The 20,353-nt window shown below is 46.6% G+C and overlaps 1 protein-coding gene across 3 annotated transcripts; it reads left to right on the top strand.

The window, feature by feature from the left end:
* The first annotated feature begins 7,394 nt into the window (after positions 1–7,394).
* On the top strand, positions 7,395–18,011 carry Rbm42 (RNA binding motif protein 42). Of its 3 annotated transcripts, XM_057756978.1 has the most exons (10): positions 7,395–7,644; positions 7,882–8,017; positions 10,187–10,271; positions 10,365–10,439; positions 12,063–12,128; positions 12,205–12,380; positions 13,084–13,416; positions 13,645–13,762; positions 17,487–17,681; positions 17,776–18,011. In XM_057756978.1, exons 1-10 carry the CDS (start codon positions 7,517–7,519, stop codon positions 17,886–17,888), a joined length of 1,425 nt encoding a protein of 474 aa, XP_057612961.1. In that variant the 5' UTR covers positions 7,395–7,516; the 3' UTR covers positions 17,889–18,011. The 3 variants fall into 3 exon arrangements, with proteins under 3 accessions (XP_057612961.1, XP_057612953.1, XP_057612944.1); XM_057756970.1 differs by lacking the exon at positions 12,063–12,128 and having other exon boundaries at positions 7,403–7,644; positions 12,229–12,380; XM_057756961.1 differs by lacking the exon at positions 12,063–12,128 and having other exon boundaries at positions 7,403–7,644; positions 12,226–12,380.
* Positions 18,012–20,353: the final 2,342 nt, after the last annotated feature.

The raw sequence follows: 20,353 nt of genomic DNA, 5'->3' as shown, positions 1-20,353 counted from the left end.
TGTTTATATGGTGGATTATGTTGACAGATTTTCATATGTTGAACCATCACTGCATCTGTAGGATGAAGCCAACTTGATCATGGTGGATGATGGTTCTGATGTGTTCTTGGATTCAATTTGCCAGTATTTTATTTAGTATTTTTGCATCAATGTTCATAAGTGAGATTGTTGTGTAATTCTCTTTCTTAGTAATATCTTTGTGTGGTTTGGATATCAGGGTACTTGTAGCCTCATAAAGACTTTGGCATTGTTCCTTCTGTTTCTATTGTGTGGAACAATTTAAGGCGTATTGGTATTAGTTCTTCTTTGAAAATCTTAATAGACGTCTGAGCTGAAACCATCTGATCCTGGACTTTTTTTGGTTGTGAGACTTTTGTTGACCATTTCTATTTCTTCTGCAGTTACAGGTCTGTTTAATTTGCTTATCTGATCTTGATTTAATTTTGTTTTTTTTTTCAAAATACGCTTTTTTTTAAATTTATTTATTCATTATGTGTACAATATTCTGTCTGTGTGTATGCCTGCTGGCCAGAAGAGGGCACTATATCTCATTACAGATGGTTGTGAGCCACCATGTGGTTGCTGGGAATTGAACTCAGGATCTTTGGAAGAGCAGGCAATGCTCTTAACCGCTGAGCCATCTCTCCAGCCCTTGATTTAATTTTGGTAAGTGATATTTATCTAGAAAGTTGTCCATTTCCTTTACGTTTTCCATTTTGTGGAGTACACGTTTTTGAAATATGACCTGATGATTCTCTGTATTTCCTCCATGTCTGTTGTTATGTCCCCTTTTTAATTTTGGATATTCTCTCTCTGCCTTTTGTTTAGTTTGGATAAAGGTTTGTCTATTTTATTGATTTTCTCAAAGAACCAACTCTTTGTCTCATTGAATCTTTGCATTGTTTTCTTTGTTTCTACTTTGTTGATTTCAGCTCTCAATTTGATTATTTCCTGCCATCTAGTTCACTTAGGTGAGTTTGCTTCTTTTTGTTCTAAAGTTTTTAAATGTTCTGTTAATACACTAGTGTGGGATTTTTCCAGCTTCTTTATGTAGGCATTTAGTGCTATGAAATTTCATCTTAACACTGCTTTCATTGTGTCCCATAAATTTGGGTATTTGTGTGGTCATTTTCATTGAATTTTAGGAAGTCACTAATTTCTCCATTTATTTCTTTCTTGACCCATTGATGATTCAGGTGAGCATTGTTTAATTTCTATGTGTTTGTGGACTTTCTGGAATTAGTATTGCTGTTGACTTCTAGTTTTAAGCTATGGTTATCTAATAAGATACATGGGGTTATTCCAGTTTTTTTTTTTGTATTTGTTGACGTTTGTTTTGTTACCGAGTATGTGGTCAATTTTTGAGAAGGTTCCATGAGGTGTTGAGAAGAAGGTATATTCTTTTGTGTTTGGATGAAATATTCTATAGATGTCTGTTAAGTCCATTTTAGTCATAACATCTGTTAGTTCCCTTATTTCTCTCTTCATTTTTTGTCTGATTGATCTGTCCAGTGGAGTGTTGAAGTCATCCACTATTAGTGTATGGGGTTTAATGTATGATTTAAACTTTAGAAGTGTTTCTTTTACATATGAGGGTGCCCTTGTATTTGGGGCATAGATGTTCAGTATTGAGATTTCCTCTTGATGGATTTTTTTTTCTGTGACTAATATTAAATGTTTTTCTTTGTCTCTTTTGATTGGTTTTAGTTTATAGTCTATTTTGTTAGATAGTAGGATAGCTACACCAGCTTGTTTCTTAGGTTCATTTGATTGGAAAATTTTTTTCCCAACCCTTTACTCTGAGGTGATGTCTGTCTTTGAGATTGAGGTGTTTTTCTTGTATGCAGAAGAAGGATGGATTCTGTTTTCATATCTAGTCTATTAGCCTGTGTCTTCTTATAGGTGAGTTGAGTCCATTTATATTAAGGGATGTTAATGACCAGTGATTGTTATCTCCTGTTAATTTAGTTTTCATTGTTGGTGATGTTAATTTGTGTGTTTTTCCTTTCTTTGGGATTTGCTTTTATGAGACCATCAATTGTCTGTGTTTTTGTTGATGTAGCCAACTTCCTTGGATTGGAGTTTTCCTTCTAGTGTTTTGTATAGGGCTGGGTTTGTGACTGGGTATTGGTTTAATCTGGTTTTGTCATGGAATATCTTGTTTTGTCCTTCTATGGTGATTAAAAGTTTTGCTGGGTATAATAGTCTGGGCTGGTATCCGTGGTCTCTTAATGTCTGCATAATGCTTGACCACGAACTTCTGGCTTTCATTGTCTCCAATGAGAAGTCAAATGTAATTCTGATAGGTCTGCCTTTATATGTTTCTTGGCCTTTTTCCTTTTTAGCTCTTAATATGCTTTCTTTATTCTGTATGTTTAGTGTTTTGATCATTATGTGGCAAGGGGACTTTTTTTTTTTTTGATCCAGTCTGTTTGGTGGTCTGTAAGCTTCTTGTATCTTTATAGGCATATCTTTCTTTAGGTTGGGAAAGTTTTCTTCTATGATTTTGTTAAATATATTTTCTGTGCTTTTGAGTTGAACTTCTTCTCCTTCTCTACCTATTATTCTTAGGTTTGGTCTTTTCATGGTGTCCCATATTTCCTGCATATTTTGGGTTAAGCTCTTGTTAAATCTAGTGGTTTCTTTAACTGATTAGTCTATTTCCTCTGTTTATGCTTGCGTTTGTGGTTCCTGATTGTTTTCTCATGATTTCTGTTCCCTCAGCTTGTGTTTTCTTTATTGTCTCTATTTCAGTTTTCTTGTCTTGAATAGTTTCTTTTTTTTTTTTTTTTTTGATTACTTTTTCTTGGTTTTCGTTAAGGGATTTGCTGATGTCTTCCAATTTTTTGTTTGTCTTTTCCTCCATTTCTTTGAGGGAATTTCTCATTTCCTCTTTAAGAGTTTCAAACATTTTCCTGAAGTTATTTTTTAGGTCATTTTCTTCTGTTTCATCTATATTTGGTTTTTCAAGTCTTGCTGTTGTAGGGTTTCTAGATTTTACTGGTGTCATCTTGCTCTTTATGGTGTTGCATGTGTTCTTACCTTTTCTACTCATCTTTTCCTCTAATTGGTATGGTTTGGGTTGTCCGTGATTCTGGTGATTAATCTTCTAGGTGCCAGTGGATCCAAGGCTCAGATGGTTGTTCCTCATGGTGCAGTCAGTACCATGGTTCCAGTTACCCTGTTGGTCACTTTGTGTTCCTGGAGGTCGCTCAGCGCTCCCATGGTTTGCTCCATTCCTGTGGAGTTTGCTGTCTCAGGCCTTCTCTAGTCTAGGTTGCTGGCTCAGACCTGTTTCTGTAAATATCCTTGATCTGGATCTGTTCCTGTGGAGGTCCCTGGCTTGGGGTTGGTCCTGCAAAGGTCTCTGGCTCTGATCTTCTCCCTTGGAGGTCTCAGAATCAGGTGTACCCAGACCCGCAGAGGACCTGGCTCAGGCCTACTCTCTCAGAGGTCCCAGACCCACAGAGGTTTCTGGTTCCTGCCTACTCCATCGGAGGTCCCAGACTGACACCCAAACTAGCAGAGGTCCTGGCTCAGGCCTACTCCCTCAGAGGTTCCAGACTCATGCCCAGACCCGTAGAGGTCCTGGCTCAGGTCTACTCCCTCAAAGGTCCCAGATTCATGCCCAGACCCACAGTGGTCTCTGGCTCAACAGTTGCTCCACTGTACCTGCTTCTCTGGAGTTTGCTGTCTCAGGTCTTCTCTGGCCCAGGTTGCTGGCTCGGTTCTGCCTCCACAAATGTCCCTGGTCTGGATCCGCTCTGTCTCAGGCCTGCTCTGGCCTAGGTAGCTGGCTCAGTCCAGCTCTTTTGGAGTTCACTGCTTCAGACCTGCTCCGGCCTAGGTCACTGGCTTAGTCTTACAGTTTTTTCCTATTTTTTTTAAGACTCATATTTATTATGTATATAGTGTTCTGTCTGCATGTGGCCAGAAGATGGCACTGGATCTTATTACAGATGGTTGTAAGCCACCATGTGGTTGCTGGGAATTGAACTTAGGACCTCTGGAAGAGCAGTCAGTGCTCTTAACTGTTGAACCATCTCTCCAGCACCTATTTTTTATGTTTTTTATGTTTGGAGCTACTTGGAGTTTATCCAAGAAAAATTATCTGATATTGTTTTATTTTACACATATCCCAATAATACTTATTAAACTTTGGAGGAGCAGTGGTGAGCTGACTCACTGCGTAAGGGCCTCCACACCTGATGACCTGAGTTCAATCCCCAGGATCTCACTACATTGTGGGAGGAGAGATCAACTCCTGCAGTGGTCCCCTGTCTACCACATGTGCTATGGTATGCACATGGGCACACACAATTAAGTGTTATTTAAATTTTTCATAAAGGGAGACAATGCAAATACCTTACAATATTGTATTTGCTTATCAAGAAATGAAACTTAGCCGGGCGGTGGTGGCGCACGCCTTTAATCCCAGCACTTGGGAGGCAGAGGCAGGCGGATCTCTGTGAGTTCGAGACCAGCCTGGTCTACAAGAGCTAGTTCCAGGACAGGCTCCAAAACCACAGAGAAACCCTGTCTCGAAAAACAAAAACAAAAAAAACCAAAAACAACAACAACAAAAAAAACAAAAAAAAAAGAAATGAAACTTGATTTTCCTAAAACATTCATTGTAAATAAAATGACAACATGGTGGCCAGGTGGTGATGGCACACACCTTTAATTCCAGGTAGAGGCAGGCAGATCTCTGGCCAGGCCAGCCTGGTCTGCAGAGCAAGTTCTGGGACAGACATAGCTGCTCCACAGGGAAAAAAAAAAATAACCCTGTCTCAAAAAAACAAAACATAGACGAATGAACAATCCTGGTGCTATTTCTGATGAAGCCAGGAATCCCAGGGAAACGACTGATTCTAGATCTGGGTAAAGAAGTATTCAAATGTATAGAAATTATTTTGTACCAGAAAGCAAAGATGTCCTTCAGAACAACTGGCCAAGTGGGGACGATAGAGCCAACCTAAGGAGCTCTCACATGTCAAAGATGGAGAAAAAAAATCTGCCCAGTGAAGTGATACACCTGTGATCCCATCAATGGGAAGGTAGGGACAACAGACGTTGGGTTTGATGTGGTCTACACAGTGAGACTTCACCCACACACAACCCCTTTAAAAAGTAGCACAGAACTCTCTATTTCTATAAGACTGTGTCCAACTTCCTAAAATGATGGAAAAGAATCTTGGCATCACCAAGGGCAACCTGGCATCATGAGCTTCTGAAGGGTACAACCAAATACAGTGGTTAAAGAACAACAGCACTATGAAGTATGCTGGCCTTCCCCACCACCATCTTGGCTTAGTTCCACACATGGGGTCTTTTTGGTTTGTTTGTTTTTTGAGAAAGGGTTTCTCTGTAGCTTTGGAGCTGTCCTGGAACTAGCTCTTGTAGACCAAGCTGGCCTCGAACTCACAGAGATCCGCCTGCCTCTTCCTCCCGAGTACTGAGATTAAAGGCATGTGCCACCATCCAGTTCACAACTATGGTTTTTATCTGTTATCCCAGTACTCAAAAAACAAACACAAAATTGAGGTCAGCATGGTGAGTTCCAGACCAGTCAGAACTACACAGCAAGATGTCTCCAAACACCAAAAACTTTAAATATAAAATTATGGCCTAAAGCATAAGTTTTCATGAGTCTATATTGATATAAATGATTGAATAAATGGATGACAATAGAGAAATCTGTCACTCACAATATATCTAATAATTTATATTCTTTCAAGGAAGTGTAGCAAAGTCACACAGTGGCACATACACACACACAGTTCCTGAATTCAGGAGGCTGAGACAAGAGGATGCTAACCTGGGCATATAAGCTCCTGTATCAAAAAGAAGTGACATGTAATTCCTTATTCTTTAAGACTGCACTTGATGGTGTCTTTCTTTGAAAAGCACTTTTTTTTTACAGGATTTCTCTGTGTATCTCTGGCTGTCCTGTAACTCTGTAGACCAGACTGGCCTTGAACTTACAGAGATCCACCTGCCTCTGCCTCCTGAGTGCTGGGAGTAAAGATGTGCGCAGAAATGCACTTTTTAAAGGAACTCTATAGTGTAAATGCTCGATATAACCTCATCCAAGCAATAGGTGTTAACCCTGTTATAATTTGTATTCTTGGGTTCTGAGGAGAAATTCACTTTACCGTCTGTAGCCTTTTCTCCAAAGACCCGTGACCAGAATAACGATGAGGAAAAAAACAAACAAACATCAAATCACAATACAAAACACCTAACCAGCATTCCTCAAACGTGTCACAGGGAAGAAGAGCCCATGGAAACCCAATGTAATAGGAATGTGGCATCCTGGTGAGATGCTAGAACAGAATAGGAACATTAGACGAACACAGAGGGAACCAGAATAACCCATGAACCTTAATTCATGAAAATGTTAGCAGGCTTGGTGGAGCAGTCAGGAGACAGAAACAGTTGATCTCTGAGTTCAAGGCCAGTCTTTAACTTAAAAACAAACAAAAACTTCAATTCTCTCTAGATAGCTCTAGCATCAAAATATTTCGGTCCATACCTACAATTCCAGCCACTTCGAAGGCTGAGGCAAGAAGATTTCTTTCTTTCTTTTTTTTTTTTTTTTGGTTTTCGAGACAGGGTTTCTCTGTAGCTTTGGTGCCTGTCCTGGAACTAACTAGCTCTTGTAGACCAGGCTGGCCTCGGACTCACAGAGATCCGCCTGCCTCTGCCTCCCGAGTGCTGGGATTAAAGGCGTGCGCCACCACCGCCCGGCTCTTTTTGTTTTTTTCGAAACAGGTTTTCTCTGTAGCTTTGGAGCCTGTCCTGGAACTAGCTCTTATAGACCAGGCTGTCCTCGAACTCACAGAGATCCTCCTGCCTCTGCCTCCCTAGTGCTGGGATTAAAGGCGTGTGTGTGCCACCACCACCCGGCTAAGCCAATAAGATAACCTAGGCTACCAAGTGAGATCCATGTCTTGGTTCAAGGGCCAGACCGTCTCAAAAACCAAACAAAACCCCAAAAGGAAAACATGAAGGCAGTCCGTAAAGTTAAGTTTTGTCCAAAACATAAAAAAAAAATAAAAATAAAAAATGAACTGACGCCTATCAGAGCGTCAGGAGACCTCTGCCCTGGGTCAGGCGTACAGATAACGGATTTGGCAGTGTTGACAAACTTCTGGAGAGCCCCTCCGAACTTCCGTACTTCGAAATTCCGGCTTCCACAGCGGGGTGGGCCTGATGACGTTGTTCGCTCTCATTCGCCCCCTTCATCCATGAGGGCGTGGCCTGCCCGTTCTGCCACGCTCTGACAGCTGTGGGGCCCTTCCGGGCCCTGTTCTTCCGGCACTCTGATTGGCTTGTGCTCCTCCTGGGGTGTGGCCATATCTCATTGGCCCCAGTTCCTGGGCCTACGGCGTCACGCAGCGCTTCCGTCGCGCTGGTCCACACGTCAGCGGCGGATCCCACCCGGAGGAACCAGGGGCTCGACCGTAGAATCTGCGGCGGCGGCAGAGGAGCCGTGAAGGCGACGGCATCAGCGATGGCAGGGGCGGGGCCGGCTCCGGGACTCCCGGTTGCGGGAGGCCCTGTGGTCCCGGGGCCTGGCGTCGGCCTCCCGGGCAAGAGCGGCGAGGAACGCTTAAAAGAAATGGAGGCAGAGATGGCCCTGTAAGGCCCTGAGCAGGAGAAATAAAAGCGGTTTCCGGGCAAATCCACTGAACCCTGGAGCCTCCGGGTCTTCAAAGGCCTGATGCGGCTCCATTGGGGCTGTGGGATCCGAGGGACTCGGGGCATGGAGACGTGCGCGGGGAGGCTTTGGCCGGGATGAAGGCGCTGTCGTGATGTGCCCAGCGCCCCTGTCTTGGTGAGAGAACCTGACATACAGTATCTGTCCCGCTCCCTCAGGTTTGAGCAAGAAGTCCTGGGAGCTCCGGTGACCGGAATCCCAACTGCTGTGCCTGCGGTGCCCACGGTAGAAGCCATGCAGGTCCCAGCAGCTCCTGTGATCCGCCCAATTATCGCCACCAACACGTACCAGCAGGTAAGGCGGGAGCTACAGCTTTTGAGTCGGGGGAACACAGTGCTTTGATTCTAAGGAGGGTTTATCTGTGGAGAGCGATTATTGCATGACAAATAACTGATGTACCAGGAACTCGGGATGCAAGACAGAGTATATTTAATCCTTTGGAAGCATCTGTTCTGCAGCATCCTATCTGGTAGAACTTTCTGCAGTGGCGGCAACTATATAAACTTTCTGCAGTTTAGTGTTCTTCAGAAACATCTTTAAAGCTTACACTCACGGATTTGCCCTGTAGTTCAGTAGTAGAGCACTTATGTAGCCTGTGCAAAATTCTAGTGTGTAAGGCCACCACCACCACAAAAATATAGTAAAATGTATACTTTTGCTAAATCGTCCCCAAGTCTCATTGATAATATTCCAATGCTTGATAGTCAGCTTTATATGACTAGTGGAAAGAAGGAATGAGTGCCAGCAAAAGAAACTTGCTAATTCTGTTTGCAGTTATTAGGTGAACTGGGATGCAGCTTAGTTATAGATCTCTTGCCTAGCATGCCAAAGCCATAAGGTCCCTTGCATTGAAAAAAGACTGAAAAAAAAAAAAAAGCCAGGTGGTAGTGGCACATGCACTCGGGAGGCAGAGGCAGGCGGATCTCTGTTAGTTCAAGGCCAACCTGGTCTACCAGAGCTACTTCCAAGACAGGCTCCAGCTACAGAGAAACCCCGTCTCGGAAAAAAAAAAAAAAAAAAAAAAAAAGGAGCAAAAGCAGCCGTTGAGTGCTTTCTCTGCACCTGGCACTGCTCTGCTCTGATCAGTGAGCATATAGGAGAACATAAAACAGAAAAGTTATGCTGCTTCTTTGGTGTTTACATTTTAGTAGGGAGAGAGATTACAGAGTGGTAAGAAGGGCAAAGTTTGAGCTGGGCAGTCGTGGTACACGCCTTTAATCCCAGCACTTGGGAGGCAGAGGCAGGTGGATCTCTGTAAATTCCAGACCAGCCTTGTCTATACAGCGAGTGCCAGGACAGGCTCCAAAGCTACATAGAGAAACCCTGTCTCAAAAAAAACAAAAAAAACAAAAAAAAAAAAAAAGAGGGGGGCAAAGTCAGGGAAGGCCTCTGTGTTTTATTTTAGTAAAGCAAAGATATAAACAAGCGACGGAGGCATGCAGATGTCTGGAGTGATGTTATCCCACAGTAGACCCTGAGACAGTGTATAGTGGTCATAGTGTTCAAGCAACAGCAGAGAGCTGAATGTGCAGAGAACCTGAGCAGAAAGGAAAGTCTAGAAGATTTAAGATGGAGCCTGACAGTGTGATACATGCCTTTAATCCCAGCACTCAGGAGGCAGAGGCAGGTGGATCTCTGTGAGTTCGAAGCCAGCCTGGTCTACAGAGCGAGTTCCAGGACAGGCTCCAAAGCTATAGAGAAACCCTGTCTCGAAAAACCAGGAAAAAAGAAGAAGAAGACAGTGATGGAAGCTACATTGTGCAGGGTCTTGTAAGCTACTTTGAGAATCTTGGCTTTTACTTTTTTTGCGGGGGGAGGGCATGGTTTCGAGACAGGGTTTCTCTCTGTGACAGCTTTGGCTGTCCTGAAACTCACTCTGTAGACCAGACTGCCCTCAAGCACTCGAAGATCCTCCTGCCTCTGCCTCCTGAGTGCTGAGTTTCAAGGTGTGCACCCCCACTACCATTCAGCTGACTTTTACTTTTGAGATAAAGAACTACTAGAGAATTCTAAGAACAAGGGTGATAGTGGTCCAAGATAAGCAGGTGGCTGTCTGGATAATAGACTAGAGGGGTCAAGGGTAAATTCTAGGAGTTGGAGGACGAGGCTAATAATCTACGTAAAATGGATGTAGGTAACAGGGAGGACAAGTTGGACATTACTTGAGATAGTTCTGTGGTGTCTGCAGCCTTGCCCTGAACATGCCTGACTTCAGAAATGAATCGGGGACTTGGTTATTTCTTGGATAGGAGATAGTACTATAGGGGAGCTGAGTCAGAGAAGTTGATCCTGGGAGAGATTGATAACAGTAGCTTTACTCAGTATGGCTCCAGGAGCCCCAGTGAAGGGATCTTGTAGCAGAGCCTGACTGGTCACCAGCCCCATAAAGCACAGGCGACCTGCCAGGGGGAGCCAGCTGACGTTGATTAGCAACTCTGAACCAGGCCTCCTTCTCCCCAATAGGTCCAACAGACTCTGGAGGCCCGGGCAGCTGCCGCAGCCACAGTGGTTCCTCCCATGGTGGGAGGCCCTCCTTTCGTGGGCCCAGGTAAGTAACTAAGTGAGAGGGCGTGGGTCAGGCTGGGTGGTAAGAAGGGATACTCAGAGCTTGCCTCCCACCATCCTCATCTCCTCCCCACAGTTGGCTTTGGCCCTGCTGATCGCAGTCACCTGGACAGTCCTGAGGCTCGAGAAGCCATGTTCCTGAGACGAGCAGGTGGGTTGAGGATCAGGACCCCACATTTGACCAGGCACGCTTGTTTAGGCTTAGAAACTCTGGCTCCTTGCCGTAATCTGCTCTAGATTCCTTTCTCCGCTCTGATAATGTCTTAGGACAGCACACACTTGTGTGCCTCCTGATTGTCTCAAGTCAGTTTGTTCTCAGTCCTGTCACTCCTCACTGGAAACCTCGACAGTGTCTCCTCAAGCTTTAGCACCTTCTAGCAAGCTCTTCAGTTTGCTCGCTGTGCTTGTCACCTTTGCTTCCTCTAGCAAGCAAGCCTTGCGAAGCACAGGACTCTTGATTTTTGTCACGAGTAGCGCCAGGCAACTCACTAGTGGTCAGGAGCCTTTGTGACCCGGCTCCTTGCAGATCCTGATCTCCCACCATACTCGGGAGCTCCAAGCATGGCTGAGTTGTCAGAGAAAGTCAAGGAACCTTCTCTCTTCTGCTTCTTGTCACTCAGCTGTGACCTTCAGACCTTCTGTCCACCAGCCATTCCCCATGTTTTCCACTCTATCCCTTCAGGTGTATATATGTATATATACACATTCACAATCACATATGATGTTGCTTGTGAGAATGTGTGGTAAGATGTGCGTTCTTAGTTGGATATAAAATTCTTTGATTAGCCCGGTGGTGGTGGCACACGCCTTTAATCCCAGCACTTGGGAGGCAGACACATGCAGATCTCTGTGAGTTTGAGGTCAGCCTGGTCTACAAGAGCTAGTTCCAGGACAGGCTACAGAGAAGCCCTGTCTCAAAAAACAAAGGCAAAATTACTTTGATTGTGTTTGTTAATACTGCTGTGCTTTTGTTGTGCTGGGGATGAGCTCAGGGCCTCAAATGTATTCTACACTGAACTGCATCCAAGCCCTTAGCTCTTAAAAATAAGACCTTGCTATGCAGCCCAGGAGGGCTTCAGACAAATCCTCTCTCTGCCTCCTGAGTACTATGGTTAAGGGATGCCTCTGTTCCTGCCTTTCTTTTTTAATCTGATGGTGTCTGATGAATCTTAACATCTGCTCTTTAGTAAGTTATCAAAGTGAAAATCTGACTTGATCACCCCGCCCAGATCCCTACCCTGCTGTTCTCTCGGGAGGATACCATTGCTCAGCCAGGAAGGCTGCCTTGATGCCTATCAGTCTTTCTCTTTGAACTCCCCCTCCCATTTCCTCTGGGATACCACCTATACTTGAGGGGAAAGGTTTTCCTTATATACTCTCCCTCGTGGAGGTATTTCTGCTCACACCTTGCTGGACTTTTAGTTATCCTGAGGTCCTAGCTCATGAGTCCCTTTTTCCAGGAGGCCTCAAGTCCCCTGGCTGGGTCATGGCACTCTGGCCTCTGACAGCTCCTTGGGCTGTCCTTCTCTGGCAGTGCATGGATTTCCTCCTATCCTGGACCCAGAGCCTGGCACCCCCATGGTCTGCTGGGTTCCTAGCACTGTTCACAACAGGATTAGACCCACAGGAAATCCTTGACATCAGTTTGCTGAGTGAAGCAATGGCAAGACCACCTCATCTTCTCCAGGATTTCTTGGGTACTGAGAGTACCTATCAAACAGCTTGCCCCTAGTGTCCCAATCCCCCATGACACCCCCATCTCTCTCTCCCACAGCTGTGGCCCCTCAGAGGGCCCCTATCCTGCGTCCAGCCTTCGTCCCCCACGTGCTACAGAGAGCAGGTGAGGGGCCAGGGTCATGATCCCTGCCAAGCAATTTCTCTCAAGCCCTGGAACTCCCCCTCTAACACCCTGACAGATTCTGCTCTCTCTTCTGCAGCAGGTGGCCCCCGACCTATGGCCCTGAGGCCCCCGCACCAGGCTCTGGTTGGACCCCCTCTGCCTGGGCCTCCTGGACCACCCATGATGCTGCCACCAATGGCCCGGGCCCCTGGACCACCCCTGGGTTCTATGGCTGCTCTGAGACCTCCCCTGGTAAGTGGGGACTGATTAGTGTGGTTAAAGGTGCAGGGGGTAGGGGCTCCAGTCCTAACTCACTACATTTAAGTCTCTCTTCCTCAACTTTGTTTCTGTTTCTTTGTACCTGTGTTGTTTCATTTCTTTATATGACAAAAATCTTTGTTTTCTTTGCTCTTTACAGACAAGAACTTGCTACATAGCTCAGGCTGGCCTAAACCTTATAGTCCTCCTGCTTCAGCCTCCCAAGTGATGAGGGTAGAGGCATGTAGACCATGCCCAGCTTTCTCCTATGTGGAAGAGAGTATAAAGAGAAACACGTTAGCCAGATGGTGGTAGCGCACACCTTTAATCCCAGCACTTGGGAGGCAGAGGCAGGCGGATCTCTGTGAGTTCGAGGCCAGCCTGGTCTACAAGAGCGAGTTCCAGGACAGGCTCCAAAGCTACACAGAAACCCTGTCACAAAAAAAACAAGGAAGGAAGGAAGGAAAAGAAAGACCTGTTGATAATTATTTCCATGTGTTTTTGTTTTCCTTTAATTCCCTCTTTGTCCCTGTATACATTCACCTGTGTCTGTCTCCCTTCTGCCTTTGTTTCTGTGTCCAACTGACTATGCTGCTCTGCTCCCTGTTCCCCGGCTCCCAGAGCCTTGCTTTGTATACAGTGGGGGTGGTAAGATATGAACCTATGAGCTGCCCTCACACCCTCCCCTTGCCCACAGGAAGAGCCAGCAGCTCCTCGAGAGCTGGGCCTTGGCCTTGGGTTAGGCCTGAAGGAGAAGGAAGAGGCAGCAGTGGCCGCAGCAGCTGGGCTGGAGGATGCTGGCGCAGCAGTGGCTGTCGGGGCAGGAGGAGCCCCAACTGGCCCTGCTGTCATTGGCCCCAGCCTCCCTCTGGCCCTAGCCATGCCTTTGCCTGAGCCTGAGCCCCTGCCCCTCCCACTGGAGGTGGTACGTGGCCTGTTGCCTCCACTGCGAATTCCTGAGCTCCTGTCCCTGCGTCCACGACCCCGGCCCCCTCGGCCTGAACCACCTCCTGGCCTCATGGCCCTAGAGGTAAGCGGGGACTGTGCAGCAAGGGACAGAGGGGCTGGGAGAAAGCCGAAGCCCATGAGCTTCCACACAGTAACATAGCCCTGTAGTCAGAGGGTGGTCAGGTGTAGACAGGGGAGGCAGCCCCTCATGTAACACAGCTAGAAGCTTATGTAGTACTTGAGTGGGAGGTGCCAAGGATGGAGGCAGTGCAGAGCACAAGACTCCCAACACCCTTCCCTGCCCCTACAGGTCCCAGAGCCACTGGGTGAGGACAAGAAGAAAGGCAAGCCAGAAAAATTGAAACGCTGCATTCGCACAGCAGCGGGGAGCAGCTGGGAGGACCCCAGCCTGCTGGAGTGGGATGCTGGTGAGTGGACCAAAGTGAGAGGTTGGGCGTCACCCATCCAAGAACATTCTGTCCTGAGTTTTCAGGGCCACCGACAGGGAAGGGGAAAAAGTGACTGCACAATGTCTGGAGGGCATGGTGGGCAGAATTGTTCTCTAGGACTTTGGTGTGGTTTTGCTGGAGACAGGCAGTCTCTGTGACCCAGGCTGGCCTAGACTTTCAATCCTTCTGGCTCAGTCTCCTGAGTGATAGAATTACAGGTGAGGGCCACCAGGCCACTTGGTACCTAGGGCTTTCAGACTCTTTCTCATGGGGAGCTTGGCCTGCTGAAGGTCAGAGGATTCTGTTTCAATCCTTTTGAGGCACACAGTGATAAGTGAATGGCCTACCTGCTGCCCAGATTCCACAGTTAGCCTTCTGCTGTATTCACTTTATCCCTGTGTGTTTGGGTGCATGTGTGCATGCTTGTGTGCGCGTGCACACACACGCACACACGCACGCAATGCTAGGGATGGATCCCTGGGCAGTCATGCTAACCTTAGAACCCTGCCTTCACAGGATTCCCTCATTCTTTATTGTTTGAAACAAGAAGTGAAATTATTACTTTGGTTGTTTTGTGAGGCAAAGCCTCATGTAGCCCAGATTGGTCTTCAATTCATTGTGTAGCCAAGTAGGACCTTGAAGTTCTGGCTCTCCTGCCTCTCCATCTGAAGTACTGGCATGTGCCACCACACTTCAGTTTATGCAGTGCTGTGGACTGAACCCATGCATGCAGTCAGCTCTACCAACTGCTCAACATCCCTAGCCAATACCCAGTATTCACCCCAAGAAAGACTTTCTTTCGTGTTATAATCCTATTCAAACAGCTAAGAAAATAACAATAATTATTGATTTTGAGATCAGCTCTTTGATGTAGCCAAGGCCAGTCTTGAACTCACCATCCTCTTACTCCAACTTCCCAAGTGCTAAAATTGCAAGTGTGTTTCACTATACCCAGCTTCTACTCTTTCTGCTTTATTAAACTGGCCTATGTAGCTCAGTGGTGGAGCACTTGCCTGGCATGTGTGAGCCCCTGAGTAGTCCATCTCCAGTACTGCAGAAAAAAATTTAGCTGACGCTAGAGAGATGCTTCAGTGGTTAAAACATAGACTACTTCTGCAGAGGACCTGAGGTCAGTTCCTTCCTGAAGTTCAGGACCCTGACAACTGCTTGTCACTCCAGCTCTAGGGGATCTGACACTTTCTTCTAGACTCAGAGACACCGGCCCTCACATGTGCACCTACCCACACAGACACGTGCACATGTACTAAAATAAAAATCTAGCCAGGCGTGGTGGCACATGCCCTTAATCTGAGCGCACTCAGGCAGAGACAGGCAGATCTCTGTGGGTTCAGGGATACTCTGGTCTACAGAGTGAGTTCCAGGACAGCCAGAGCTACACGGAGAAACCCTGTCTCAAAACAACAAAAGAAAAGAAAAATCGGGCTGGAGAGATGGCTCAGCGGTTAAGAGCATTGCCTGCTCTTCCAAAGGTCCTGAGTTCAATTCCCAGCAACCACATGGTGGCTCACAACCATCTGTAATGAGGTCTGGTGCCCTCTTCTGGCCTGCAGACATACACACAGACAGAATATTGTATGCATAATAAATAAATAAATATTTAAAAAAACAAACAAATAAATAAATATCTCATATTGATGCTAGTCACATACACTAACACTGAACTACATTGCTACATCAACAATTGTATGAACAAAAATAGTTTAAAAAAAAAAAAAAGAAAAGAAAAGAAAAATCTTAGGCCCAGGTATGGTGACACACTCAGAGGCAGTCAGATCTTGTGAGTTCGAGGCCAGCCTGGTTACATAGCAACTTCCAGGTCATCCATAGATATATAGTGATACCCTGTCTCCAAAAATAAAGTGTGTGATTTTTTTTTTAAGGCAAAAAGAAAAAAGCTAGCTGCTAACTTAAGTCCTAAAGCCAGAAGAAATGAGTAGTCGTTCCTGCAGAACTGTGGGGATAGAGGGTGTCTAGATTCTGGCCAGCATCCTTGTGTTGCCTCAGGTTCATGACCATAAAGCCAGGTGGGCAGGAGAGGGTCTGGTGACAACTCTGCTTGCTTGAATTCCCCTGCCCGACTATACCTGCAGACCTGACCCAGACTGTCAACTTCCGTAGGAAGGGTGGGCCTTATAAGAAGTGAGAAGAGTGCCTGCCCTCAAAGATGCTTTAGCTGGCCTGACATGGTGGCACCTGCTTTGATCCCAGTACTCTGGAGGAAGAGGCAGGCAGATCTCTGTGTGCTCAAGGCCAGCCAAGTACATAGTGAGACCCTTCCACTCTGCAAAACAAAGTTTTTTTGTGGTTTTGTTTTGATTTTTCAAGAAAAGGTTTCTCAGTATAGCCTGGACTGTCCTGGAACTCGCTCTGTAGACCAGACTGACCTCAAACTCACAGAGATCCACCTGCCTCTGCTTCCCGAGTGCTGGGATTAAAGGTGTGTGCCACCACTGCCCAGCTCCAAAGGGAAGTTTTAGCTGAAAGGTCAGCTTGTGGGATACCTGACCTCAGGTTACACCTCTGCAACCTTTTTTTTTCTTCCTTTTTCAAATGAAGGTGGTCTTGCCACCACATCTGACTTGTATATTATATGATAATTTATTTTTTAAGTGTGTGGGTCAATGACCTTGCTAGAAAATTTCATTCTCTGGGTTGTTAGACTTTCCTTTTAGGGTAGCCTAACTCACTCGTAAATAGTGTCTTTAGTCACCATGGAAACCATGGGGCAGGCAGTTCCAGCCATAACTGAGGGCAGAGCAAACTGCCCTTCACTCCAGCCCTCGACTGCTGCCTCCCTTCCCACGACAGTCTTGCTGTGACCCTGGTGAAGCTGACTTGATCATGCTGACCTCCCATCCCTATTTCTTTCTTTGTTTTTTTTTTTGTTTTGTTTTGGTTTTGGTTTTTCGAGACAGGGTTTCTCTGTGGCTTTGGAGCCTGTCCTGGAACTAGCTCTGTAGACCAGGCTGGTCTCAAACTCACAGAGATCCGCCTGCCTCCCGAGTGCTGGGAGTAAAGGCGTGCGCCACCATCGCCTGGCCGTCCCATCCCTATTTCTAAGGAGGAAGACAGTAATTTAAGAGCATGCCCAGTGAGACTGGTGGTAGAGGTCCCCTTGGAGAAAGGACAGGCAGTGTGTTCCCATGACAATGTGGAGTTGGAACAGACTTGCAGAGATAACGCAGTTGAGGAAGAGTGCAGTGTTGTGCCAGAAGGCTGGTGAGTGGCAGGGCCACAAAGGACCAAGGACAGGCTAGAGCTGGGACAGAGTTAGGCTTCATTTCAGAAGTAAGAGACTACAGTAGGTGATGAAAGGCTATGTAGTTAGAGGTTAAGGTGTAGACTCTGGCTGGGTCTGGTAGTTCAAACCTGTATTCCCAGCGCTTAGAAGGCTAGTCTGGACTTCTGTTTGAAAAAATGGGGTGGTAGAGACCCTGGAGCCAGATACCCAAACTTGTCCCAGCTCTGGTTGATGTGTGAGTTCAGGCACCTGCTTGGTTCCTCTGTCTCAGTGGGAAAGGCCCTGGGGAGTCTCAGGTGCTTATGTAACAGGCTGCCTGTCACAAGGTGGTCACTACCACGTGGATATTGGCAGTTATTACTGAGGATCCCAGGGCAGAGACTGAGGATAGAAGGAGGGGCACTCCGGGATGCTCTGACCTCATCTCTCTCCTAATTCCAGATGACTTCAGGATCTTCTGCGGGGACCTGGGCAATGAGGTGAATGATGACATATTGGCACGTGCCTTCAGCCGTTTTCCATCCTTCCTTAAGGCTAAGGTGATCCGTGACAAGCGCACAGGCAAAACCAAGGGCTACGGCTTTGTCAGCTTCAAGGACCCCAGTGACTATGTGCGAGCCATGCGTGAGATGAACGGTGGGTGAGGCCTGTCCTGGGGATAGTGAGTGTGGTAGACCCCCGACATAAGCCTGACCTCCCAAGTTTGACCTGGAATCCTCCATTCCCACAGGGAAGTACGTGGGCTCACGCCCCATCAAGCTTCGCAAAAGCATGTGGAAGGACCGGAACTTGGATGTGGTCCGCAAGAAGCAGAAGGAAAAGAAAAAGCTGGGCCTCAGATAGGGTCTGTGGCTTGGCACCCGCTCCCACCCAGCCGGGCGCTAGCTCCTTCCCACAGATGTTTGTGGGAAACCCCAGTTGTCCACTCCCCTGTCCCCAAACCAGTTTCAATAAATTTACCTTCATTTCCATCCCTGACTGGGCTTAGAAACTGTCAGCTGACAGGGCCTGGCTCACTGAGAAGTGGGAACTTGGAAAGTTTACCCAACAGACATTTAGGTGCACAATGTCAAGCCTCTAGTGTGCCCATTACTTCTTTTGTTTTTGGCTTCTTAAGCATTCCTTTTGTGTATGTGGTGTGTGTGGTGTGGATGTAATAAGTCAGAGGACTTCTAGTTCTGTTCTCTCCTTCTACCACATGGGTTCCAGGGATCAAACTGGTCCTCAAACTTGGTGGTAAGCATCTTTCTTTACCCACTGAGTCATCTCACCAACTCCCTCTCTTGGTTTCTCATATTGAATCTCATATGTTCCTGACTGGCCTCAAAGCTGGATGTGGTTCACAACTATACTCCAAGCACTTGGAAGGCTGAGGCTGGAGGAACAAGCATTTGAGGCCAACCTGTGCTACATAGCAAGAACTTGTTTTGAAAAGGGAGACCCAGATCTCTAAGGCTACATACATGCACTACCACACCAAGTGTATGGTGGTGCTGGGGATATAATTGAGGGTTTGTTGTTGTTGTTAAATTTATTTATTTATCGCCGAGCAGTGGTGGCGCACGCCTTTAATCCCAGCACTTGGGAGGCAGAGGCAGGCGGATCTCTGTGAGTTCGAGACCAGCCTGGTCTATAAGAGCTAGTTCCAGGACAGGCTCCAAAACCACAGAGAAACCCTGTCTCGAAAAACAAAACCACAGAGAAACCCTGTCTCGAAAAACCAAAAAAAAATTTTTTTTAAGATTTATTTATTATATATACAGTATTCTGTCTGCATGTATACCTGCAGGCCAGAAGAGGGCACTAGATATCACTACAGATAGCTGTGAGCCATCATGTGGTTGCTGGGAATTGAACTCAGGACCTTTGGAAGAACAAGCAGTGCTCTTAACCACTGAGCCATCTCTCCAGCCCCCCATGTATACAGTTTTTATCTGCATGTATGCTTGCATGACAGAAGAGGGCACCAGATCTCATTTTAGATGGTTGTGAGCCATCATGTGTTTGCTGGGAATTGAACTCAGGTCCACTGGAAGAGCAACCAGTGCTCTTAACCTCTGAGCCATCTCTCCAGCCCAAATTGAGGGCTTTGTTTGTACTAGGTAGGGCCCAACCATCAGAGCCTTACCTCTACCCTCTGACCTCTTAAAGTTTTAAGTGAGGAAGAGGGGCTGTGGCAAGGTCAAAGCCAAGCCTGGCTTGGGTCCATGTTTCTGACTCCAGCCTGTGTTCTTGGCACTGAAGCAAGGTGCCCTTCTGGAGTGCACATCATGACAGGCTTCCATCTACCCCAAGGTCTAGGCAATGCTGGGGCTTCTGTGGTTCTCCACAGCTCTTAGAGCTCATGATGCACTGTCTCCATGGCCCCCAAGCCAGACAGGCCTGGACGTGATCAGGACTTGGATTGAGAAGTCCAGGAACTAACCTGAGGATAGAGACATCCTGAAGGAGGAATTCTCTGTAGCCCAGGCTGGCCTCCAGCTTAGCATTCCTACCTCAGCCTCCCAGTGTGCAGCACCATCTCTAGCTGAGACTTCATGCTCTCTTTCTCACCTTGTGGACTTCAGATGTGTGCATTACTTTGCTGCGCCCTATTCAGCATCTCTTGTAGGCTTCTGGGTTCCCATTTCAGTTTTCTTCTCCAAACCTATTAGCTGTCTGCATCTCGGGTCTATCCCTAGCTTCAAGCTTGAGGAATGTCCTCTAGACTGTGGACACCAGGCCTAAGCTCAGATGTCCCTCTGAAGACAACACTGAGCCCAGGAAGCTGAGACAATGTTTAGACATCAAACCCAGCCTGGCTCAAAGGTTGACACTTGAACCCTGAGGCCTGAGTTGGTGATGCATGAGGAGAAGCCCAGAAATTGGGAAGCTGAGGCAGGAGGATCAACATGAGTTCCAGGCCAGTCTGAATTGGTAGCAAGACTCTTATCTCAAAAACCTACAGAATGGAATTCCCAAGCTGGGGGGTGATAGCATATGCTTGTATGACTGGGGCAGGGGAACTGCCAAGAGTTCCACAGAGTGAGACCCAGACTCTAAATAAATAAACTGGCTGCGTGTGGTGGCACACACCTTTAGCTCCAACACTGGGAGGCAGAGGCAGAAAAATTCTATGAATTTGATGCCATCCTGATCTACATATCAAGTTCCAGACTAGCTAGAGTTATGAAGTGAGACTCTGTTTCAAAAAAGGAAGGAAGACGATCAGAAATGAAATGTCCTAGTCTTATCTATAGAAGCTGGGGAGGCCCAAGCCAGAAGGCAGAGGTGCTGGGCTGGAGTGTAGGAAGAAGGTGTGGAGGTTT

The sequence above is a fragment of the Chionomys nivalis genome, chromosome 2 (genome assembly GCF_950005125.1).
Source record: "Chionomys nivalis chromosome 2, mChiNiv1.1, whole genome shotgun sequence".
Lineage (NCBI taxonomy): Eukaryota > Metazoa > Chordata > Mammalia > Rodentia > Cricetidae > Chionomys > Chionomys nivalis.
Note: the sequence above shows the minus strand (reverse complement) of the source record. Positions and strands in the feature narration are given on the sequence as shown.